The sequence below is a fragment of the Panthera leo genome, chromosome C1 (assembly GCF_018350215.1).
Source record: "Panthera leo isolate Ple1 chromosome C1, P.leo_Ple1_pat1.1, whole genome shotgun sequence".
Classification (NCBI taxonomy): Eukaryota; Metazoa; Chordata; class Mammalia; order Carnivora; family Felidae; genus Panthera; species Panthera leo.
This window is the reverse complement of record NC_056686.1, coordinates 157,971,087-157,998,192: the sequence shown is the minus strand read 5'-3', so window position 1 is coordinate 157,998,192 and position 27,106 is coordinate 157,971,087. Positions and strand designations below refer to the sequence as shown.

General features: G+C 35.8%; 1 protein-coding gene across 3 annotated transcripts in view; it reads right to left on the bottom strand.

Annotated features, from left to right (window-relative positions):
* Positions 1 to 2,998: 2,998 nt before the first annotated feature.
* Positions 2,999 to 27,106, bottom strand: part of UBR3 (ubiquitin protein ligase E3 component n-recognin 3) — a 235,953-nt gene continuing 211,845 nt past the window's right edge. For all 3 annotated transcript variants that reach the window (XM_042949066.1, XM_042949067.1, XM_042949068.1), the window contains exons 35-39: positions 26,918 to 27,043; positions 11,337 to 11,516; positions 6,637 to 6,846; positions 5,721 to 5,860; positions 2,999 to 5,419 (exon numbers count right to left, since the gene is read on the bottom strand). In XM_042949066.1, coding sequence (XP_042805000.1) covers positions 5,302 to 5,419; positions 5,721 to 5,860; positions 6,637 to 6,846; positions 11,337 to 11,516; positions 26,918 to 27,043 — 774 coding nt within the window. In that variant the 3' untranslated portion in view covers positions 2,999 to 5,301. The remainder of the gene's footprint in view (positions 5,420 to 5,720; positions 5,861 to 6,636; positions 6,847 to 11,336; positions 11,517 to 26,917; positions 27,044 to 27,106) is intronic.

Below are 27,106 nucleotides of genomic sequence, written 5' to 3'. Positions count from 1 at the left end.
ATGCAGACATGGTCAGATGTCCTGCAGACAGGAGTATGACCTGGCCATTCTAGGGAGAGTCAGAAAATTGCGTTCTTCTCCTCTACTTCCTTGTCACTTTTCTGCTTTCTCACCTCCAGAAGCTATACTTTGGCTTCTACCTCTACCACTTCACCAGAACTAATCCTGGCAAACTGTGGCTGGCACCCTGTTTTTATAAGTGAAGTTTTGTTGGAACACAGCTATGCCCATTCACTTATGCATGTCAATGGATGCTGTTTGCATTGCAATGGCAGAATTGAATAGTTGAGACAGAAACCATCTGGCCCTTTATACAAAATGTTTGCTGACCTCTGCTCTAAACTAAGGCCATAGTGCTCTTTTTTAATATCACAATCTGCCCTAAAGTCTTACAATGACATCTATCCTTTTTTTTTTTTTTTTCTTTTTTTGGTCTCGGCTTAAACATCACTTCCTCCATGTGGTCTCCTTTGAACTCCCCAAGATACACGAGTCCACTGGTTCCCACAGCCTTCTGCCTAATGTGCTGATAACATCTATTTACTTGTAATTACATACTTAGTATTGTTTTCCACTAGATAGTAAGCAAACACCCCTTCTGCCTTGTTCAGTGTGGTATCCCCAGCATTTAGCTCAGTATCTGACACATAGTAGCCACTTAATAAATATCCCTTGCTCTCCCTTACTTTACTGAATTCTGTCAAGTCTCTTCTGATACTATCCACTTCTGTCTCTACCACAGCTCACCTAGCTGAGCCAACCATCATGTCTTCGCTCTTTGAATGGGTATCTAACAGGTCTTCCCACTCTGGATCTCTCTCCACAGTGCAGCCAGATTGATTTTTCTAAGACACAAATCTGAAGGCTTATAAAAACAGTTTGTAATTTAGATTTTATTCATCTCTCAAAAGTACCTATGTTCGAGTCACAATGATTCCCTTTCAGGTCTGTAAGTACAAGTTCCCTTTCAACCTTGGATCTTTGCCAATGGCATCCCCTTCAACTGACTGAAACACTACTCCCCACACCTCCACTTTCACCCAGGTATCTCCTACACAGTATTTGGGATCATCACAGACGTTTGTATCCCCTGGAAGCCTCTTCATACTCCCAAGTCTGGTTTAGAGGTCCCTACAATAGTACCTTATACTCCACTTTCCTCCCTGCCAGCCTCCCCACCCCCAACACACAGCATTTGTAGCATTAATCACACAGAAAGCTATATGAGAAAAGCTTATAGGTTATCTGGCTTCTTTTCCATTGTATTTCCAGTATGCATCACTGCCTGTCACATAAGAGGAGCTCAATAAATATTTACTGAATGGATTCAAATGTTTCAACAGTAATTTGTCCTGATTCCAAATGAAAACTTTGAAAACTTGCATTAAATCTGCTCATTAAATCTTATCATGAATTCCAATCCTATACCCCTCAATTTACTTAGCATGGGCCCCACACTCATTCCAACCAGCACTCCTAATTCTCTTACCATCTGATACTGCACCCACCTAATTCCCAGTCTAACTTGTACCTTTAAGGTCCTGGACTGCTGATCTCAGGAGCTCTAAAAAGTCATAGAACCTTTCTAATTGGGTCCATTCAAATGTTATGGCCTCTAACCCTATTGGGCTCTCAATATGACTTCGTGGTGCTTCTCCTTATTTCTAGCCTATTCTCTCCTAGCATATGCATGAATCACTTACCACTTAATCAAGCCCCCAGATACACTAGGCCTGCTCACTGTCAACAGATGATCCTGCTCCTCTGTCATAACTTAAGAGGGAATCAGATATGAATCCTCTTAGTTTGCTCCAGACTTTCTTCCCTTTCCCTTTGTCTCTTTTCCTTTCTCTTAACCTGAAGCCTTTATCTGTGCTCTTGACCCTACTTCTCTGGCTTGCTTTTGGGTTCTGCCGCATCAGGCTTGGCATTGCCACATTTTACATGGTAACTCTACATAAGGTCCCATTATGCCTTTTCATTGTGTTGCCTCAGCTGGAGTCACATTCACTCCACTGCTACTTGATTATGGCACAGCAGAATGGTAGATAATAGCTCTTCTGTATTTCATATGCCTCATTATCAAGGGAGCTTGAAGGGTCACAACTTAAGAAGTGATCCTGTTGCCATCCTTCTGCCCACTCCAGCTCATCCAGCCAGATCATAAAGGAAAAGAACGATGTGCTATAAATGGGACTGAGACAGTCACAAGTCTTCTGCTCTCCCACCAACCATCACATGTCATATACATAACCCCCAGTAAATGTATCTCATCTTGGTGATTTGATTCTAGAGCTTAAAACCCTGTTGTGTTTTGTTTTGTTGTTGTTCAACATGCCCTTAAAGATAAGCCAACAACAGGAACTTGAGAGTCAGCCATTACAATTCCGGAGATGGGATAGACTCTTGTGTTGTATATCCTCTTATGCTGCTGTCACCTCTAAGTCTTCAAGTGTTTTCAAATCAGCATCTTTTCCAAGTCACAGAAATCAAATCAGTAAATATCCAAATACATAAAACAGAAAAAAAGATGTGTGAATACAAATGGATTCCTAGTTGATAACTGCCTGGTAAACTGCAGGGTGGGAGGGGTAGGGGTGAACACCGTCAATTCCAGCACAACCACAGATCACTCAAAATAAACAGACTCATAAAGCACTTCAGATTTCTGAAGTGTAGCTGGAATTTTCAGAAAGCAGCAAGGACCACACAGTGTTCCTCAGATCTGCATATCCACTTCCTTCTCTCCTACTTCCAAAAACACACACACTTATACCAAGAGCTTTGTATTCATTTTAAGACAAGGACAGAAGAAACAGGAACTACTATGTAAACAAAAGGTATTAAGGGAAAGCAAACCCTTTATATTTAACCCTACCTTAAAGCAACTATTAGTTATGTTATGCTTTGATCTTTTCCACTATGCTCACTTATATATATTATTGTCAATACCTTTGAAAAAAAGAAAAACATGTAAGAATTAAACATTTTAAGGACCTTTCACAAACCAAATGACAGTAGGTTTTTATTAACATATCTTACAATGTTGATTATTCCTAGTTTTGTAATCTCTGCTTAATTATAAAGATTGATTTAGCCTCTACAGTAATGTACTGTATTTAAATGATCATTCATACAAGATATCACACCAGTACATTTTTTTTTTTTTTTGAATAATATACACACATCACTCTAGCTTGGACCTGTTATTTTTAAAAGTGGGTTTATAAATGGGACTTATAAAAGTTATGGGGGAAAAAATTAAAGTTCTAGTTTAGCAGCATGCATGTATGTAATTCAAGTACAATTTTCAACCAAGTGCTTTTTAAAAATTTACTGGTGACTAATTCACCAATATCAAAATAAACACTATCAAATACCCAAATTTTAATGTTAAGGCTAATATTTTCACTTCACATCCATATGCACAACCATAAAACATTCCATTTTAAATATGTAGTAATCAAAGTCGGAATACATTATACCATGTATATATAGCATCAGAGTTTCAAACTGTAGAATTATTCAAGTTCATGAATCCTGTAACAGTATTTACTAGAGATTTAAATTAGCATTTTGCTCTTCAACCACACTTACAAATGGTCTGGTATTCATAATGACCGATGCAAAAAATATGACAGGCTGAACTTATGATACAGTATTTAAAAAAGTAGCAATGTGTTGGAAAGGACAACTATTTAGTTAAACAGAATCAGTCTCATCTTTCAGAAAGTTATCTTAATATTTTGGAAATGTATATAAAAATAGCAAGCTATTTCCATGTATTTTATTGTAGAGCTATAGGTCATTTTTTGACATTTTGAACACATTTGAACATGTACTGTTCTGCTCTATTGTAATGCAAGACCATCATTTAATGTCCATTTTCACATTCTGTAATGTCATGTCATTTGATAATTTTTAGAACATAGATCTGACTTTATTTTTGTATTTTATCATTAGATGCTTTTTAGTTTTTTACATGTAAAAATGTAATTTTATATAACAAGCCATGGAAGTCCGAAGTACCAGGAACTGCTTGATAGCACTATATATTAAATAGTCATCAAATTACTAAATAATTTGGAAGAAAAATCTTGTTAGCAATATATAACATGCTTTTCTGTAATCTTCCTTCTCTATTTATAGAGTGGGTTTTAGCTCAATCATTCCCATTCTTACTGATTAAAACCCCGACAAACATAAATTGCTTTTCGCAGCAGCTTCTAAGAAGAATGCAGATGCGGCTCATTCATGAGGGTCATCACCACTGAGCCTCTTCTTTTCCTTTTGGGAAACCAAGCAGAAATAGCAGTGATTACGCTGCACAAATACAATATAGATGAACCTCTCGAGATGATAGGGAAGTTCCAAAACTAAGCTTCATTTGTGGGTAAGTCTGAGCATTTCCAATTCAATCATTTAAACAAAAACTTGGTTGGTAATAAAAGGGGGGCATGCACAAAACCAAAATCTGCCATGTGTATGCTCTTAAAACTTTCGATTTTACACCAAAATCTATTTGTTAATACCTCAAGTAATTCATCCAACTGAAATGGCAAATTTTGATTTTTAACGACTCCCTCCCCCAACCACACATATGTCCCCCAAAATGTACTGTATTATATTAACAGCAGCTATCTACTTATTTTACAACTATTTCAATTATTTACCTGGGGAGAATATTTATGAAATTCCTGAGAATGAATTAAGTTTTCAGCAAAGCCTTAAACTTTTAACAGATTCCTCACAATAAGAAAAAATTTTAAAGTCCTACTATTAGACCAACTTTTACTATACAGTATTTCACATAAATCATGTTTTACATTTTTTTTTCTAGTTACATACAGCAAAAATCTCAAATCAACACAAGAATGGCAGAGGGAAAAGATGCACTGTGTTTAGCAGATGCAAATTAAAACACACGGATATAAAGAAGCAGTAAAACTTTAAATAAATCACACCCACTCTAAGTATCAATGAATAGCTGATATGCATTGCTGGGAGAATAATTTTTAAATGATTTTGTCAACAAGTTGTGCTTATTATTAATTGTGGACTTAAAAAAAAAAGGACCATTAAAGAATGATTTAACTTGTTATTTGTTATGTTCTCCAGATACTTAAAAAAAAGTTTATTATACCATTAATGTCATTCCCAAGCACCTAATTTTGGAAAGGCTTCATAATATATGTTTTCTTTTTCTCTCTCAGCAAAAGCGTTAATCCCCAAAACTAAGGTAAAGCTTATTGTTGATAAATTCTTAATGAAAATGATATAATGCAATGCTGAGGTGGTGAATCACAGCCCATTGTAATGTGGACCCCATCTTTTATTGATGTGATCAAAAGTATGAGAAATCCACTGCTGCTCAAGAACTTTGTATCTTTCTTTACAAATGTAGAGAGGCTTGCCTCGCCTAGAATAAAAAGGGAAAAAAAGGCATTAAAAGTAATACAATACAGTGAAGATTTCACACACATTAAAAAATAGATTCTTTATGGTAAAAATCTCATATAGTAATCTGGTTTATTTCCTATTTCCTGAGCATATGGACGTGGAAAGTATCTCAAAAACTAGAAATAGCTCTAAAGTAATGACTGTCAGAATTTCTTGATAGAAAACATATTTGTTATTACAATTACAAAGCCAGGAATGGTACATTGTTCTTACTGATCAAACCTCAATAAAACATTTAAATATATCCATGTGCATCTAACCTAAGATCCCGATCTTCTTCTCCATGAGCATCCAAATACACAGAACCCCACAGGCAGAAGCGGTGGCCTCGAATGATGATAATCACTGATGCATTGATTAAAAGGAAAATCCCTGTTCCAGCACCACAGTTCTGAGAATGCTAAAAAATTAAAAATATATCAATGATCTTCATGATCAAATGGACCTTATAAGAAAATAAAGAATGCCTTAATCTTCTAAATAATACTGAAATATTTCTTAATTTTTTTTAAAGTTCACTGATCCATTTTGAGAGAGAGAGAGAGAGAGAGAGAGAGAGAGCGAGAGCACGAGCATACAGGGGAGGGGCAGAGAGAAAGGGAGAGAGAATCCCAAGCAGGTTCTGCACTGTCAGCATAGGAGCCGGAGGCAGGGCTCATGAATGGTGACACCATGACCTGAACTGAAGTCAGATGCATAATCTACTAAGCCACCAGGTGCCCCTACTTAAATTTTTAATAAGATTTCATCTAAGTTAAACTTATAATTTCATTCTTAACACTTGATTAATAATACATTAGGAGGAATTTGGGTAAGGATTACATGGGAAAACAATTAAGAGCCAACTTATATCTAACTCTGAGGCTAGCATCCACAACAGCAGGCAGGACTGTTGTTTCATTGTCCATCATTTAAGAGCATGAGCCATTAAAGGGCAATGGGAGTAGGGAGAGGAACTGGAATTGTACTTAAGAAAAGTATTACTCACTTGAATTTTTTTTAACCTTTCTACCAGATTAAAAAGAACAAACAAAGGAACAAAAATGAAATCCTTGCGTACTGTGCATTTAATTCAAAGAGTAGTTAAATATGAAGAGTTGGCTTCACCACATATACCACATTTCCATGTGACAGATTTTAGTTTTCATAAATTGTATATTATTTACTATTACTTACCAATACACATTCACAGTAACTCTGTTGCTTGCAGCAAAGTCCTTTCAGGCATACAAAAGTACCACAAACAAGGCAAACAGCAGGATCTTTAGGAACTTTGGTGCAGACACTACAGGTCTTTCTGTGGTAGTACTGAAAAATGGTGTTATAATTCTCAGGCAACTGGAGCAGGTGTGGTAATTTCCATCTCGACTCTTGGATAAGCAAGGCCTAAAATATCCAAAAATACTCATTAGTCCTTTGTATTTAAGTCACTAACAAAAAAAATTTTTTTTCAAAATACTGTACTTATTTTTTAAAGGCTTGTTTTGTTTTTTGTTTCAAGTTTTTACTTAAATTCTAATTAGTTAATATATAGGGTAATATTGGTTTCAGGAGAATTTAGTGATTCATCACTTACATATAAAATACAGTGATCATCACAACAAGTGCCCTTCTTAATACCCATCACCCATTTAGCCCATCCCCCACCCACTTCTCTCCATCAAGCCTCAGTTTGTTCTCTATAGTTAAGGGTCTCTCATTGTTTGCTTCCCTCTCTCTCTCTCTTCTTTTTCCTCTTCCCCTATGTTCATCTGTTTTGCTTCTCAATTTCCACATATGAGTGAAATCATATGGTATTTGTCTTTCTGACTTAAAGGCTTTTTTTTTTTAAAGAAAAAGCCTCTGTATGCATGTGGTATATCTTCTTTGTTAAAACTCTTCTCATTTTCATTTTACAAATGACTAAAACAGTGCTTCAACAATTACCAATCTCTACTTTCATATGTAGTTTCCAATTACAATATGATGTCAGTTTTTAGATTAAGCACATTGAAACCTGTTAATACTTTACAAGAAAAATATTCAACATAACTGAGAAAGCATGGAAAATATATCTAGATGTACTTGTTTTTAAATAGGCTTAATGCAACATTTTAAAAAGTTAAACATTTTTAAAACCCAAGTTTTGATCTTTCTCAGATAAACAATTTATTGGCTTTTTTTTTTTTTTAAAGGTAAGGTCATAGTTGTAACTTATTATTTCTACCTCGATACTGTATAATCTAGAATCTCCTTCTTAGAAGATGTAAAATCTACTCACACCACAAGCTGTTAAGGCCTTTTGTATCCATAAGTGCTGGGGCTTACAACTGTTTTCAAAAATTTTCTGCTCTAAGTACGAAAAAACCTGCCAAATTAAATTTCCCTGCATACTATACTTTATTCGTTATTCGCAGTTGTACAAAAATACTGGTAATAGCACTAATCTTCTTCTAGATGCCTCTCCATTAACACTTAAAATAGATAAAATGTAGTATGAATCTATTATCTCAAGAAACTGTATAGAAGGCAGGCAATTCATATGGTGATCACTTCACATTACCTACAGCCATAATCCATCTAAATCAAAGCAGTACTTAAGCAGCCAGCTTGGCACTTATCAATAAGGTCATGGATAAAGTAGCCATGGAGGCAAGAGTAAGGACAGCATATGGCTTACAATATGCTACTTGCCTGTATTCAGTGTCCAATCCCACACTGCAAAGATTGCATATTTTGTAATGGGTTGATTATATTATACTCTTCCATCAGTGGAAGGAATAGCCATTTGTCCTCACTGAACTTGATACTTATCTAGATTAGGTTGTAAATTACCCAGTAGCTCACACCACATGGTCTTAAAGAATTCTCTTCAAACAAAGAGATATAAGGCCAATAGGTAGATGTCTATGGAATTAACTGATTCTAACATATATTCAAAAATCTGAAAAAATTGCTGATCTTTAAATGATGAACTTACTTTGCTGATCAATTTTTAGATGGCACCAGCTGGAAGAAAATAACTATCAAATGGGGTATACGCTCCTACAGAATGAGGTATACAGCCTAAACCAGCAACCAGTATATATGGGTGATCATTTTCTCACAGATGAAATGCACCAATCTGGAAACCAGGGAGTGCAAAGTGGTTTTGGCATCTCTCAAGATTACACCTAAGAATTCAGTTTTTTATTTCTGTTTCCCTGCTATTCTGAATTCCTGTGTGATTTTAGGACCATCCTAAGGAAGCTGTGTACTATCCTCCATCAGAGGATATAATAATATTTCTACCAAATTAGAAACTAAATGTCATCTGGCCATTTTAGGTTCCCCACATTACGAGGAGAAGAAAGGAATGGCTTACAGCATTATCTGGAGGGACTGACCTTGACTATCAGGAGGAACTGAAATATTGCTATACAATTAGCAGCAGTATGTTTCGAAGTTAGAGATCTTCCACCACCACCCCCCCCCCCCCACCTGCCATGTCCCAAAACTGTTGCAATCAAACTGTCTGCCTATAACCAAAGAATCTTAGCTGGTATAAAAAAATTAGAAGTAGTAATTCAGGCTATCTTTCAAGGGTAGTTTTGTTAGACTATTCAGCTCCAATCACTGTTTATCTTGTTCAAACTTAAAATTCCAGGTAAAGAAAATCTGGTTGATCTGGGTCAGGGTAAGGATTAGAGACAGAACAGAATGGAATAGGAACAAGCACAGGGATGCAGGTCAGATATAAGTACATTCAAATAACTGGTAAAAATTCAATGTAAGTAGAAATAAATAAATGACTACTATTCTGGCTCTAAAACAAATCATTATCACTCAATTTTACAAAAAAGATTAATTATTTTTAAATGATGCTTTTTTTTTTTTTTTTTTTTTAAGTAGGCTCCATGCCCAGCATGGAGCCCAACACAGGGCTCAAACTCACGACCCTGAGATCAAAACCTGAGCTGAGATCAAGAGCTGGATGCCTAACTGACTGAGCCACCCAGGTGGCCCTAGATGATAAATTCTTATTATCCATCAATATCCATACCAATAATCATATATCGAACATGTAAGCTTGCTATTATGCAAATGAGTGAATTTTTATCTATTGCTTAACTCATGACTCCTATGAAGACAAAAAATTTTAAGTACACTTATCACTTTCTCCTGTCCTGGTTCTACAATTATACCCATCTCTTACCCCTAGTCATTCCTTATAGGTTTTGAGACATCAATATGTAACTTCAGATTCTAGCTATAATCTATAAATAAACTACTACATAGGACAAAATTTTTACACATAATATACAAGGTTCAATGTCTTGAAATTCTCTTTCCTTTTAAAAAAAGAGCATGAGATATTATCTCCTTGAGGATTTCAACAAAAAACAAAATGAACAAAAGCAGAGATATTTTTTATTTATGCTTACCTTGCCTTTATTATTCACCCAGTGTTTTAAAAATTAAGTCTAGTCTGACACCTCCCTCTAAAATACTCATTTTCTGTCCCTTGATGTTAAAATTCTCATTTTCCCTGAAACATAGCCCTTCTTTCATCAGTTCTATTTCTACCAATGATATCATCCTACAAGTTAACTGTTCCACAAATATTTATTAGGTGACTAGTCTGTATCAGGTACTTTCTAAGAGCTAGGAATTCAAGGATAAATAAGGAACAATTTTTGCTTTTGGAGCCCCCATTCAGACATATTAAACAAACATAAGTGATAAATATGGCAACTGTTAGTGACCATGGCAAAAGTACTGTCATACAGCAGCACAACAGAGAGAGGGGATTAGAACTGAAGAGGAAGATGGGTTATCAGAAAAAGCTTTATAGAAGAGGTATGTGTATCTTAGCAAAACCTTAATGGGTGATTAATTCAACATGAGAAGGGTAGGAAAACTGCTTTAGATAAGAGCAACAGCAATAAGCAGTAACACAGATGTTTAAAAATATACAGCACACTTAAGAAACATTCTTCTGTGGTCTGAGCAAGGTGGTAGCAGGGGAGTGACATAGAATGAGGTTAGAAAGGCAAGCAAGATGGTGAAAATTCTTGAATGTCATGCAAAGACTTCCTATCTTCCTCTGGCCAATGGGGTACCATCAATGGTGTTTTAAGCAAGACCACGTTTCTATCAGATCTATGTCTCCTAGCTACTACTCTTCCGATGATTTGAGTTCCAAGGTCTTAAAGTCAAGTACATCTGGTCATCAAGCCCTATGTATTTTTTCTAAAATGTTGCATTGGTTACATTCTAATTTCTACTATGCCAGATTTTCTACTATCTAATTTCTACTATAAGACCAGATTTTCTTCACCACCTAAACAATCCCTGACTTTCCTGTCTCCTTCAATTTACCTACTAAAAAAACCTCCCAAATTACCTCCCTAATACACTAATTCCAGTTCTCAAAAACTGTAGTTCTACCTATAGAAGAAAGTCTGAGCACCAAACCATGGCATTCACAGCCACCTCCCACTGCCCCCACTCTATCTTTCCAATTACCTCATCTCCAAAACAAATTTTTTTACCAGCCAAGCTGGCAGCATAGGCAAATTGTAAAGTTAAAACAAGGCCTCTTAAATCTGCTAGTCCAGACCTTTGACTTTTAGGTGACAGTTCTCTTTCCAGTAAGCTTACAAGTTCCTTGCCCATCTTAAAATTGCTTTGTATCTTCCAAGTCTAGTACTATCATAATTTAATGCATTCAATAAAAATTTGATGACCTAAAACAAACTAAAAGTAATATATTAATAACTTAGGTTTGTTCACTGAAATATTTCTGCTTTTATACTCATTATATAAGCAAAACCATTTTTTCAACATCAGTTTATTAACAAATGCTGCCAAGAACAGATGACCAGAAATTTTTAATTATTATTGTTTTTACATACCTTTCCTTGTTCCGCATGTCTTTCAGTAAATGAATTTATCTCAAAACACCACTGAGATATAATATCAAATGCTGGAACTGGCCAATCCAGACAGGAGGCACTGATGAATGGATGTTCTGTTTGGTAAAACGTTGGCAGAAGTCCCAGGCAGCTGGAAAGAACTGAAAATTCTTCTTCTTCCTTTTAGACATGAAACAGGAAATTCTCAAGACATTTCATCAAGAACATTCATTTCTCATTAAAGATATTTTAAGTGTCATCCTTATCAACTGCTTTCGGACAGTAAGAAAATTTTCTTAACATTCAACTAAAGAAAAATGAAGGGAGTAGGAGGAGCAAAGGAGAGAGAATAGGTTTCTAGCTTTTATATTCAAATATCCCCGGTATTTCTCTTTGAAATTCAAATCTTAAACTGCCATACCATCTGTGTCTTCTATGTATTTATTTTTTAAATAGTGTTGTCACATTTCTGATGAATACAGTCTATAGAACCTAGCTACTCTGTGAGAGCAAATGTTTTTGGGGCAAAGGGAAAGTGGCTTTTGATTAAAAACACACAGGCTGTCAGTGTGGATGAACAGTAAAAACATGGAATGCACGAGACATAGTGCAAAATAATTTGCCTGGACCCTGAATGAGTGTAAAACAGTTTTTTATTTACTCTTTTATTTAAAAAGTTTTTAAATGTTGATTTATCTTTGAGAGAGAGAGAGAGAGAGAGAGAGAGAGAGAGAGAGGGAGGGAGGGAGGGAGGGAGGGAGGGAGGGAGGGAGAGTGGAGGAGGGACAGAGGGGGAGAGGGAGACACAGAATCTGAGCTGTCAGCACAGAAGCCGATGCAGGGCTCAAACTCACAAGCCAGGAGATCATGACCTGAGCTGAAGTTGAACGCTCAACCAAATGAGCCACCCAGGCACCCCAACAAGGTCAGTTTTTAAAAGAGGGTGGAGTTTTTAAAAGCTTGAGAGATCTAAGTGCCAGCTAAGCTGAAGCTCTACTCTGTAATAAAAGAACCAAAGAATTCAGTGAGCCAAGGACACATATCCTGATTTTGAAAAGAATTTGTTAGTCTTATAAACACCAAAATACACCCTCCAATCCTTCTCTAACTAAAAGACCATTTAGGAGACTCATACGTTTACTTTCCCCTGTCCACTGGATCAGTTCCTATCATCCTCCAAATTCCAGGTCACCTGGGAATCCTTTCCCGACCAAACTTAATGACAACTTAGGTTACTCAGCTCCATTCAGATGAAGTTAATCCTTCCATACCTTGTAAACACTTCTCATGTTTATATTTTCTATTAATTAATTAATTTAAAAATAAATCAGCATTTCCTATAAGACTGTGGGAGTAGTCCCTGGGGATAGGGGCTGTGTACCTCCAGCGCTTGGCACATAGTAGACATTCAACACACATCTGTTTGTAAAACTGAACTCATTATGTAGATTAAGCACAAAATTCTAAAATGTACAACAAAGAAAAATAAAGATAAAAAAGCAAAATGATACACAGGCTGAAAAAGATGTTAATGTTTAAAATCTCTAGAAATGAGGCTGCAAATCCCCCATTTACATAGCTACACAAGGCATCTTAAAAAACTTTATTGAGGTGTAGTTTATATACCATAAAATTCATCCACTTTAAGTGTATTTGGATGAATTCTGGCAAGTGTAGCCAAGTAACCACTACTACAATAAAACTTTGGAACAATTCCATCCCCTCCAAGTTTCCTTGTGCCTGTATGCCTTCAATTCCAGCCATTACTCCTGGCCCCAAGAAACCACTAATCCTGCTTGCTGTCATTATAGTTTTGGCTTTAAAAAATTTTTCATATAGATAGGCTCAAACAGTGTGTGTATATATGTATATGTGTGTGTGTGTGTGTATGTGTGTGTGTGTGTGTGTGTGTGTGTGTGTGTGTGTGTGTGTGTGTAGATAGATAGAGAAAATCTTTTGTGCCTGGCCTCTTTCAGTTAGCAAAATATTTTGAGATTCATTCATGTTATTCTATCAGCAGCCCATTCCTTTTTACTGCTGAGTAGTATTCCACTGCATGGATATTACCACATTTTGTTGATGTATTCACTAGCTGATGAATTCTGGCTTGTTTCAGTTTTTGACTACACAAATCAAGCTGTTATAAACATTTACGTAAAAGTCTTTATGTGAATATATGTTCTCATTTCTTTTGGTAGATACTCAGGATAGGAGAATTGTTTGGTTGCCCAAACATAGTAAGTCCATGCTCAGCTTTTTAAAGAAACTGCCACATTTTTTTCAAATTTGATTATAACATTTTGTATTCCCACCAGCAATGAGTGAGAGCTGCAGATACTCCAAATCCTTACCAACACTTGTAACATTAATTTGTACTCTTCTCATCAACAATGATGGTGAACACCTTTTTACTTACTTGTAGGTCTTTTATATATATTAAAAAATTTTTAATGTTTACTTATTTTTGGGAGGGGGGAGGGGGGAGGAGAGAGAGAGAAAGAGAAAGGAATGGAGGGAGGGTGGGAGGGAGAGGCAGAAGAGAGAGAGACAAAGAACTCAAAGTGGGCTCCAGGATCCATGCTGTCAGCACAGAGCCTGAAGCAGGGCTTGAACTGTGAGATCATGACCTGAGCCGATGTCGGATGCTTAACCAACTGAACCACCCAGGCGCCTCTCTTTCACACATATCATTCCTATGAAAAGTGCCTATACAAATTTTATGCCCACTTTGTGGTTTTTGTTTTAATTATTGACTTACAAGAGTTCTTAACATATTCTGGATACAAGTCCTTCCTCCATATATTTTTTTAATTGAGATGTAATTTGTATTCCATAAAATTCACCCTCTTAACATGCACAGTTTAGTACATTCACAGAATTGTGCAACCATCACAAACTAATTCCAGAATATTTTCATCACCCTATTGTAAATGGAATTATTTCTTTAAAAAAAAAATTTTTTTTTAACATTTATTTATTTTTGAGACAGAGAGAGACAGAGCATGAATGGGAAGGGTCAGAGAGAGAGGGAGACACAGAATCTGAAACAGGCTCCAGGCCCTGAGCTGTCAGCACAGAGCCCAATGCGGAGCTTGAACTCACGGACCACGAGATCATGACCTGAGCTGATTAACCAACTGAGCCACCCAGGCACCCTGGAATTATTTCTTAAATTTCATTTTTGGATTGCTCACTGCCAGTGCAAATAAATTAGATGTTTTTTTTTGTTTTGTTTTGTTTTTTTATGGTACATAGATCATGTATCCTATAACTCTGCTGAACACAGTGATTTGCTTTAATAGTTTTTTGGAGATTCCTTATAATTTGCCCACATAAAAGATTATCTAATTTGAAAACAGATGTTATTTTACCTCTTCCTTTCCAATCCAGATGCCTTTTATTTCTTTTTCTTGCCTAACTGCTCTTCCCAGAACCTCTAATTCAATACTAAAAAGAAGTGATGAGGGCAGCCATCCTGGTCTTGTTCCTGATCTTCAGGAGAAAGTTTCCTATCTTTCACTATTAATTATGATGTTAGCTATGCATTTTTCATACATTTCTTTTATTAGGCTGAAAAAAATTGCTTTCTGTTGTTTTTTTAGTGTTTTTACCATGAACAGGAATTGAATTTCGTCCAAAAAAATTTTTGACTACTGAGATGATAATATGCTTTTTAAAAATCTCTTTTATTGATATGGTGAATTAAATTAAATTAAATGATTTTTGTTGTTGAACCAACTATGCATTCCTAGAATAAACCCACTTGGCCATGATGTATTATCCTCTTCTACTGCTAATATTTTGTCAAGGCTTTTGCTTTATGTTCATGAAAGATGTGGGTTTGTAGTTTTCTCACGATGCCTGATTTGGGTGTCAGGGTAAAATTGGCCAATTAAAATGAATTTGGACTGTTTCTTCTTCCTCTGTTTTCTGAAAGAGTTTATATGTATCAATGGAATTTCTTCCTTAAATGTTTGATAGGATTCACCATGATGTTATCTTTGTTGGTATAAAGTTGTTGATTTTTCTTTTTTGGAAGGATAATAATTATAGAGGTTTAATAGCTAAATCAACTTTCTTACTTTATACAGATCTAGTTAAGACTTTCTATTTCTTCTTGAGTCAGTTTTAGTAAGTTTTATTTTTCAAGGAATTTGTCCATTTAATCTACATTATCAAATTTATTGGCAAATGTTATTCATAATATTCTCTTACAGTTTTGTAGGGATGTTTCCTCCTTCATTCCTGATATTGGTAATTTGTACCTTCTTTTCTTTTTCTTATCGATCTGGTGAGGAGTCTGGCTCCTGGTTAAAATTCTACGTGTGATTTTTCAGACCTAACTATAGGCAATTCATAAAGGTTTTACTTCGCAGGCTTCGTGGATGAAAACCGCCCTCCCTACCTCAGATCCAGTACACAGACAAAATGCACTGCAGTCTCTGAAGGAATTTCTAGTCAAGTTCTCAGCCCCCTACCCCCATCCTGTCACACTCTTTCATATATTTACATTCCCACCCCTGGTACCTTATTCCTAGGCTTCTTTATCTGAGGCCTTGAGAAGGAGTGTCTTCTACTCTTATCCTTGTCTCCCCAACCCCTTCTCTATCTCAGAGTCCGTAACACTGCCAGAGCTTTTAGTTCGGGGCTTTTGGGGCTCCTTCAACAGATCCCCATATCTGTGCTGATACCCCTGATCCTCCACTGTTGTACCATTTCATTCCATAAGGGTAAATGGAACAGAAGGAACTGGCACTTCTTCTGGTCTTAGCCTCCTGCTTCACAGTAAGTGACTGAAGACCTAATTCTCTCACTTTTGGCTTGTGACTGACTTTAATCAGCTACTCTGACACCCAGCAGCTCAATTCTCTTTCTCCCAGTTCAGCTGAGCTCCTAACATTTTAGGTGTATCCATTTTACTGATCTTTACAAAAAAACAGACTTTCGACTCACTGAATTTCTCTACTGTCTCTTCATTACTCCTTCATTGATTTCTGCTCTAATTTTTGTAATTTCCTTTCTTTTAATTGCTCGGGGTCTAATTTGAAACTAGAAGCTTCATAAAGTAGAAATTTAGACAAATGACTTGAGAAGTTTCTTCAATTTTTTAAATGTTTATTTACTTACTTTTTTGTGTGGGGGCGGGGGCAGAGACAGAAGGAGAGAGAGGATCTCAAGCAGGCTTGGTGCTATCAGTGCAGAGCCCCATGCAGGGCTTGACCTCATGACCTGAGATCTGAGCTGAAATCAAGACTAGGACATTTAACTGACTGAGCTATCTAGGTGCCCTTAGAACTTTCTTCTTTTTAAATATAAGCATTTGAAGCTGTATCTCTCCAAGGACTACTTTAGTGGCATCCCACTTTTTTGCTATGCTGTGTTTTCATTTTCACTCAGTTTAAGTATTTTCTAATTTCCTTGGAATTTCTGATCTAATGTAAGTTATTTAAAAGTATGTTGCTTAATTCCCACACATTTGGGGATTTCCATATTTTTTGTTATTGATTTCTAATTTAATTCCTGTGTGGCAGAAATGTGTTGTATGATTTCAGTTCTTCTGAATTTATTGATACTTGCATTATGGCTTGGCATATGGTATATTCTGGTGAATATTTCATGTACACTAGTAAAAAATATGCGTTCTATTATTGTTTGGTGAAGTATTCTATAGATGTCATTACACCAAGTTGATTGATAGTATTATTCAGATACATTTATACTATTTGGTTATCTGTCTACTTGTTATTGACTAGTAAGAAAGAACCCTGAAATCTCTAGTTGTAATTGTGGATTTGTCTGTTTTTTCTTTCAATTCTGTCAATTTCTGCATACATAATTTGGAGTTTTGTTGTTTTGTGCATATATATTTATAAATGATTTATCTTCCTGCTGTATTGAGAGAAGACAGTTATTTCTAATGTAAGGCACAAAAATAACCTGAGAAAAAGGGAACTACCAATGGTAGAAAAATAGCAACATTTTCATCTTTGTGACAGGAAATCCAACGATCAATAAAAATTAACAAAGATTTACATAAATGTATTTCTTTTCTCCTGGGATTCCTAGGCTACTTCATGATTACTTGGCCTGTATTTTATGAAGCAGATACTGAGTCCAAATGCAGTTCACTAAAATGAAAGAATCATAGCTGAGGAAAAATTTATGAAAGAAATAAAAAATGAAAGAAAAGTTTCCCATTCAACTTAAACAAAACAGAGTGGCAGATTATTCTAAACAAAGAAAAGTCATGAGATACTTTTTTCAAGATCAGACAGTAAATTATCTTTTTAATTTTTTCATTCTCTAATTATTTTCAAAAGAAGTGCTATATAATAAGTAAATTGGAGTAAAAGAAAATGGCTCCTAAATATGGAACATGCTCAACCTTAGGAGGAATGCTAATAAAAACTACACGGAGATATATTTTACCTAGACAAAAGATCTAGAGGCAAAAATCAAACAGTGTGATAACACACTAAGTAGATACAAGTACAGTATAGGGAAACTCTCATACATTACTGCCAACATAATTGGTACAACTTCAATGAAGGGTAGTTTGGTAACAACCATCATAACTATAAGTGCGTGTAAGGGCTGCCACAGCAAATCACTTCAAAGAATTTATTCTACAAATACAATAAAAAAAAACATGCAAAATTACTTGCATATACTATTATTCATTGTTGTATCATTTACAAAGAGCAAAGGACTAGAAATAACCCAAATATTTATTAATGGAGGACTGATTAAATAAATCCTGGTACCTCATACAATGAAATATTCTGAATCTGTAAAACAAAATGAGGAAGATATTCATATATTGAATATGAAGTGATCTCTAAGGACCCTAAATAGCCAAAGCCCATCTTGAAAAGGAAAAGCAAAGCTGGAGGCATCACACTTCTGGACTTCAAGTTATATTACAAAGCTATAGTCACCAAAACAGTATGGTACTGGCACAAAAATAGACACAGAAATCAATGGAACAGAATAGAAAACCCAGAAATAAACCCACAACTATATGGTCATCTAATCTTCAACAAAGCAGGAAAGAATAACAAATGGAAAAAAAGTCTCCTCAACCAGTGGTGTTGGGAAAATTGGACAGCAACATGCAGAAAAATGAAACTGGATCACTTTCTTATACCATACACAAAAATAAATACAAAATGGATGAAAGATCTAAATGTGTGACAGGAAACCATCAAAATCCTACAGGAGAACACAGGCAGTAACCTCTTAGGCATCAGGTGTAGCAACTTCTAACTAGACACGTTTCCAGAGGCAAGGGAAACAAAAGCAAACATGAACTACTGAGACTTCATCAAGACAAAACACCTTCTGCACAGTGAAGGAAATAATCAACAAAACTAAAAAGTAATCTATGGAATGGGAGAAGATATTTACAAACAACATTATCTGATAAAGGGTTAGTATCCAAAATCTATAAAGAACTTATCAAACTCAACAGCCAAAAAACAAATAATCCAGTTAAGAAATGGGCAGAAGACATGGATAGACACTTTTTCAAAGAAGGCATACAGATAGTTAACAGACATATGAAACATCACTCATCATCAGAGAAATACAAATCAAAACCACAGTGAGATACCACCTCACACCTGTCAGAATGGCTTAAACTAACAACACAGGAAACAACAGATATTAGCAACGATGCGGAAAAAGGGGAGCCCCCTTACACTGTTGGTGGGAATGCAAACTGGTGCAGCCACTCTGGAAAACAGTATGGAGGCTCCTCAGAAAGTTAAAAATAGAACTACCCTATGACCCAGCAATTGCACTACTAGGTATTTACCCCAAAGGATACAAAAATGCTGACTTGAAGGGGCACATGCACCCCCAATGTTTAGAGCAGCATTATCAACAACAGCCAAATTATAAAAGCAGCTCAAGTGCCCATTGATGGATGAATGGATAAAGATGTGGTATATATGTACAATGAAGTATTACTCAGCCATCAAAACGAATGAAACCTTGCCATTTGCAATGACATCTATGGAGCTAGAATGTATTATGCTAAGCGAAATAAGTTAAGCGGAGTAAGACAAATACCATATGCCATATGATTTCACTCACATGTGGATTTTAAGAAACAAACGAGCAAAGGGGAAAAAAACTGTCTGAGAGAACAAATTGATGGTTATCAGAGGGGAAGTGGGTGGGGAGATGGGTCAAATACGCGGTGGGGATTAAGGAGTGCACTTTCCGTGATGAACACCAGGTGTTGAATGATAGCGCTTAAATCACTGTATTGTACATCTGAAACTAGTTTTATACTGTATGGTAACTAACTGGAATTTAAATAAAAACTTTTTAAAAAAAGAAACTGTTTGTACTTTTGAATTTTGAAAACTATGAATACATTACCTGTTCAAAAAATATATATTTTTCTTTTCTGCAAACATAATTATTGCAGAGTATGTTTATAATATTTAAACACTAGGAAGTATGAAAAGATATCATCAAAAAACAAAACTTTCAACCATCTCTGTTCCCTTTCGATACAAATCTCAAACTCACAATTCCAACTCCTAGGTAAGAACTGACCATAATTTTTTTTTAAATGTTTTATTTATTTTTGAGACAGAGACAGAGCATGAGCAGGCGAGAGGCAGAGAGAGAGGGAGACACAGAATCTGAAGCAGGCTCCAGGCTCTGAGCTGTCAGCACAGAGCCCGATGTGGGGCTCAAACTCACAAACTGTGAGATCATGACCTGAGCCGAAGTCGGATGCTTAACCGACTGAGCCATCTAGGCGCCCTAGAACTGACTATAATTTTTTAATGTATTTTTCCAGAGTGTGTGTGTGTGTGTGTGTGTGTGTGTGTGTGTGTATAAACCACTATTTTTCCCCTACTGAATTTAATATAAGCATACCTTGCCTTTGTTTACTTAAAATATTTTTGAGATTTTTCCATATTAATACATAGAAAACTTTCTATTCTTTTCTTTAAAAAATTGTTTTTAATGTTTATTTATTTTTTGTGGGAGAGAGAGAGAGACAGAACATGAGTGCCAGAAGGGCAGAGAGAGAGAGGGAGACCAGGATCTCAAGCAGGCTCCAGGCTCTGAGCTGCCAGCACAGAGCCTAACATGGGGCTCAAACTCATGGACTGCGAGACCATGACCTGAGCCGAAGTCAGATGCTCAACCAACTGAGCCACCCAGGTGCCCTCTATTCTCTTCTGAAGAGTATTCCATTGTATGAAAAAAACACAATTTATTTAACAAGCTTCTCATTGATGGATACTTCAGATGTTTTCAATTTTTTTTGGCTACTTCCATGTCTATTCAGCTATCAATAAATTGATCATCCTATTATTGTACTAAAAGAGACACCTATAGATGAAGTATTCACAATTGTATTGAGATTCAAAGAGAGTACAACATGCAATATTTTAACAGTTTTTATAGACTGAATACTAGAAGAAAACTCAGTGCTTCAAAAAAAGTTTTGTGTAGCAAGCAGTAGCACAGTTCAGACGGTAATAGTTCAGATTTGGCATGCAGACTGACTGTGTTCAAATCCTGGCTGCTTTAAATACTAGCTGTGAGTCTTGAGCAGATTATTCAGCTCTGGGCCTGTTTACTTGTCTGTAAAGTGAGGACTATAACAGCCATCTCAGAATTGTTGTGGAACTTAAATGAATTCAAACGCAAAGCACTTAACAGTGCTTAGCATGTAGTCAGTATACAATAAATGCTAGCTATCAATATAAATATTCATGGCAAAACTATTGTTTGACAGAAGAGAGAAAAAAGAATTAAAGGAGATATATTAGAGCACTGATTTTCAAATGTTGGGATGGTGGTGATAATCAAGGTCCCCTAGAAGAGTCTGATAACCATTTTTTTCTAAGAAAAATACACATACACAAACATTTTACAGGTAATGCTATGGAATTCAAAAATTACCTGAAGTCCCTCTGTAAGAATTCCGGAGTTAGGGGATAAATAAGACAGGCTGCATTTAAGTAGGAGAAAATATAGGAGAACCATATAGTTTACTATAATTAGCCCTCTACTACCATAGTAGTAGAAATAGTGTTAGGTTAAGACATTTAACCAAATTAGGAAGTCTAAAGATTACTGTGGAGAGCAGAATGTTGTGCTGGAATACGTACTAGGTACCATTCTTGATGAATTCCCACGCTTACCAAAATGTTAAAAAAATTTTTTAAATGTCTTGTGAAACTCAAGAGTCTACTGTCTATTACAAATAATCATAGAATTTATTAGCAAGGTGGATAAATGTAGATGATTAATGTTCAAAAATCCAGTTGGATTTCTACATCTTAGCAACATACTAGAAAATATAATTTTAAATAATTCCATTTATAATAATAATAAAAAAGAAACAAAAAGAAATGCACAGGAAACTTTAAAAGAAGTCTCTTAGGATAGGGTACAAAAAAGGATGCTGCCTCCTTTCTTGATAAAAACCCTCAAGAAAGTAGGGATAGAAGGAGCATACCTCAAGATCATAAAAGTCATATATGAATGAACCAACACTAATATCATCCTCAGTGGGGAAAAACTAAGAGCTTTCCCCCTAAGGTCAGGGACAAGACAGGGATGTCCACTCTCACCACTGTTATTCAACATAGTATTGGAAGTCTTAGCCTCTGCAATCAGACAACACAAAGAAATAAAAGGCATCCAAATCAGCCAGAAGGAGGTCAAACTTTCACTCTTCGCAGATGACATGATACTCTATATAGAAAACCCAGAAGATTCCACCAAAAAATTGCTACCATTGATTCATGAATTCAGCAAAGTTGCAGGATATAAAATCAACGCACAGAAATCGGTTGCATTCCTATACATCAACAATGAAGCGACAGAAAGAGAAATCAAGGAATCGATCCCATTTACAGTTGCACCAAAAACCATAAAACACCTAGGAATAAATCTAACCAAAGAGGTGAAAAATCTATACACTGAAAACTACAGAAAGCTTATGAAAGAAACTGAAGAAGACACAAAAAAATGAAAAAAGATTCCATTCTCCTGGATAGGAAGAACAAATATCGTTAAAATGTTGATACTACCCAAAACAATCTACATATTCAATGCAATCCCTGTCAAAATAACACCAGCATTCTTCACAGAGCTAGAACAAATAATCCTAAACTTTGTATAGAACCAGAAAAGACCCCCGAATAGCCAAAGCGATCTTGAAAAAGAAAACCAAAGCAGGAGGCATCACAATCCCAGACTTCAAGCTATACTACAAAGCTGTAATCATCAAGACAGTATGGTCCTGGCACAAGAACAGACACTCAGATCAATGGAACAGAATAGAGAACCCAGAAATGGACCCACAAACATATGGCCAACTACTCTTTGACAAAGCAGGAAAGAATATCCAATGGAATAAAGACAGTCTCTTCAGCAAGTGGTGCTGGGAAAACTGGACAGCGACATGCAGAAGAATGAACCTGGACCACTTTCTTACACCACACACAAAAATAAACTCAAAATGGGTGAAAGGCACAAATGTAAGACAGGAAGCCATCAAAATCCTCCAGGAGAAAGCAGGCAAAAACCTCTTTGTCCTTGGCCGCAGCAACTTCTTACTCAACACATCTCCAGAGGCAAGGGAAAGAAAAGCAAAAATGAAATACTGGGACCTCATCAAAATAAAAAGTTTCTGCACAGTGAAGGAAACAATCAGCAAAACTAAAAGGCAACCAAAAGAATGGGAGAAGATATTTGCAAATGACACAGATAAAGGGTTAGTATCCAAAATCTATAAAGAACTTATCAAACTCAACATCCAAAAAACAAATAATCCAGGGAAGAAATGGGCAAAAGACATGAATGTCTTCCTCTCCAAAGAAGACATCCAGATGGCCAACTGACACATGAAAAAATGCTCAACATCACTCATCATCAGGGAAATACAAATCAAAACCACAATGAGATACCACCTCACACCTGTCAGAATGGCTAACATTAACAACTCAGGCAACAACAGATGTTGGCGAGGATGCGAAGAGGATCTCTTTTGCATTGTTGGTGAGAATGCAAGCTGATACAGCCACTCTGGACAAGAGTATGGAGGTTCCTCAAAAAACTAAAAACAGAACTACCCTATGACCAAGCAATTGCACTACTAGGCATTTATCCAAGGGATACATATGCACTGTTTCGAAGGGACACATGCACCCCCATGTTTATAGCAGCACTCTCAACAATAGCCAAAGTATGGAAAGAGCCCAAATGTCCATCGATGGATGAATGGATAAAGAAGATGTGGTATGTATATACAATGGAGTATTATTCGGCAATCAAAAAGAATGAAATCTTGCCATTTGAAACTACGTGGATGAAATGGAGGGTATTATGCTAAATGAAATTAGTCAGAGAAAGACAAAAATCATAGGACTTCACTCATATGAAGACTTTAAGAGACAAAACAGATGAACATAAGGGAAGGGAAACAAAAATAATATAAAAACAGGAAGGGGGACAAAACAGAAGAGACTCATAAATATGGAGAACAAACTGAGGGTTACTGGAGGGGTTGTGGGAAGGGGCATGGGCTAAATGGGTAAGGGGCACTAAGGAATCTACTCCTGAAATCATTGTTGCACTATTTGCTAATTTGGATGTAAATTAAAAAAAAAATGACTTAAAAAAAAAAAGGATGCTGCCTGTTACATCCACTGTTCAAAATACTCACTAGACACGTATTAAGACAATAATAGAAAAATAAATATTTGAAGGAAAGAGACAACATTCTCATTATTTTCAGATGATATGATAATTACATAAAGCACCTAAAAGAATCAACAGGCAAACTATTCGAATTAGTAAGAGTTCAGCAAGTGACCAGTTACAAGAACACACCAAAATTAATAGTATTATTCTATATCAGCAAGAAGTAATCAGTGTCACAGAAATAACACATCATTTAGAAAGAAACTAAAACCATAAAGCCTTTTGGGTTCACTTTATGAAGAATGTTCCAGACTTTAAGATGACAATTTTAGGAGTGCCTGGGTAGCTCAGTTGGTTGAGCATCTGACTTCAGCTCAAGTCATGATCTTGCAGTTTATGAGTTCAAGCCTCACATCAGGCTCACTCCTTTCAGCACGGAGCCTGCTTCGGATCCTCTGTCCCCCTCTCTCTGCCCCTCCCCCACTTGTGCTCTCTCGCCTCTCTCTCTCTCAGAAATAAAGTAAACATAAAAAAGATGACAATTTAAAAATTCTATGAAAATTAAAAGAAGCCCTGAATGGACATATAAACTATGTTCAATGTCTTAAAACTACATGTTCAAAGCAATTCTCATCTAACATCTTGTAGGCTATTGGAAGAAAATTGACAAATTGATTATAAAAGTATTTGTGAGAATAAATATATCGCTAACCAAAAAAATTAAATGAAAGTGACACAAAGAAAAAAATGTGAAATCTACAAAAGTTAGATTACACAGATGACAGAAATCTAAACAAAAAGAGAACTTCTACCTAAAGTTGTAATCTAACTTCAGTTGAATATATCCATATCCAAACAACCCCTCAACTTGAATATATGCAAAATTCTTTCACTCAGGTCCCAGAGATTTGTTCTATACTTCCTCCTTCTATTAACTATACCAGAAAGGTTCAAGTCTCAGAGGCCCAAAACCCAAGTACAGTGTGACTCTCTCTTCTCCCTTGACTCCCACATGTTCAACTAGCTGTCAAATCCTGACTATTCCACCTCTGTAATCTTTAATTGCTCCCTATCCTCTTCTATTTCTATTATGTCCTTCCCCAACTAGCTTTTCTGTTCCCAGGCACCCCATTCCTCACAGTCTCAAATCTGTCTAATATTAGAATGAAATTTCATCCTGAAATAAAATTTGAATCATGTCACATTTTTGTCCCAAATCTTTCAATGGTCCAAATTTCTTCATGTGAAATTCAAGATTCACTACAACTTCCCCTTAATGTGTTTCTAACACTAAGTAGCACTGCTCCTTTCAGGCCTCCTAATTGATGCATTCCTTCCCTGTTCTAAGCATGTGCCTGGTGCTCTACTATAGGCATCACTGTACACCCAACCCCCAACCAACTTTCAATGCCCAGTTCAAGAGCTTCTGCTTCCAGATAATGTCCAACTTATGGGAGAAAAATAACTTCCAATAAAAACAAATGATAAAATAAACCATAAGGTAATAAGCATACAAAGAGCCATGGCCTATGGCCTTTAAATGTGAAGAAAGAAAAATTAATGAAGTAGCATATTTTTAAAAAATTAATATCCCGCATGCTTGAAGATGCTCAGACAGTAGTTCCCCCTTATCCCAGTTTTGTTTTCTGTGGTTTCAGTTACTGGTGGTCAACTGTGGTTCAGAAACAGATGATCCATCTTCTGATATATAGTTAGAAGGTCAATAGTAACTTAACACTACATCACAATGCCTACACATCATTCACCTAACTTCGTCTCATCCTGTTGGTATTTTGTCATCTCACATTATCACAAGAAGGGTGAATACAGTTATTTTAAGAGAGAGACAGCATTCACATAACTTTTATTATAGTATACTCTTATAATTGTTTCATTATTAGTTGTTAATCTCTTACTATGCCTAATTTATAAATTAAACTTTATCATAGATATTTATGTACAGAGAAAAAATACATAATATATATAGGGTTCAGCACTATCCCCAGTTTCAGGCATACACTAGGAGCCTTACAACATATTCCCCATGGATAAGGCACAACTACTGTATGGCAGAAGAAAACACTTTTAAGTTGAAATTTAAAAATAAAACACCTATGAAAGAAAATCTAATGGATGAACAGTTTTAATTTATTCAGTGTCCATAAATTCTGAATGTTTCAAAGACAAATGTATAGAGTTTATCTTGAATCATTTGAAAAAACCAAACAATCCAAACTATTTAATGCAATGGTCAATTACTTAAGAGAGAAAGAACAATCAACTGCTTAATTCTGATATACTACAAGTTTCAAAGCCCATATATATGATAAATGTCTTAATTCCCATGGAATTAATATCAAATTCCCTGGAAACAGATGGGAGATAATGTCAGGATTATAACCCTATAAACATAGTGGTTCCCCATTCTGTCACTTTCTTGCCTACTCACATCAACCCAGTTTTATGAAATAGGCTAAACCACTAATATATCCAAATTTTTAACTTAACTGGCTACAAACTGAGCATTTTCCTGTCCTAAAGTTATATAAATGCCATCATGTCTTCAGACAACGAGCTTTCTGATCAACATAACTTTTAAAAGGATAGAAAGGCAGATGATGATCAGTGATTAATTTATCAATATGATAAAAATAATGCTAAATATATCAATATGAATACTATGATCCTATACAAGTATTGGGCATTTATTATCACTGATCTCATCTAAAAGTGCTCTAATATCAAATATTAGTAATACCATAAAAATGAGTGGATGCTAGCAAATACAAAAAAATAACATTAATAGTAAATGTTCTAAATATTTATTCCTTTTGAGTTAGACTAACATACACTTGCATGACAGTCCTGCATATAAATACTATCCCAAATTATACCTGGCAGCTAGGTAAATCTTCCCCAAAAAGGTGGTGCTGAAGAAGGCTGGTGATTCTGAGGAAAGGTAAGCAGAAGTCCTGTAAGTATTTTTCCATGGATTCAGGAGACCAAGCAATAGGGCTAACCTAAAGTCAAAAAAGAGAATTTAAACAATTCATTCTCTAATAGATACAGCTTAAAAATTATAT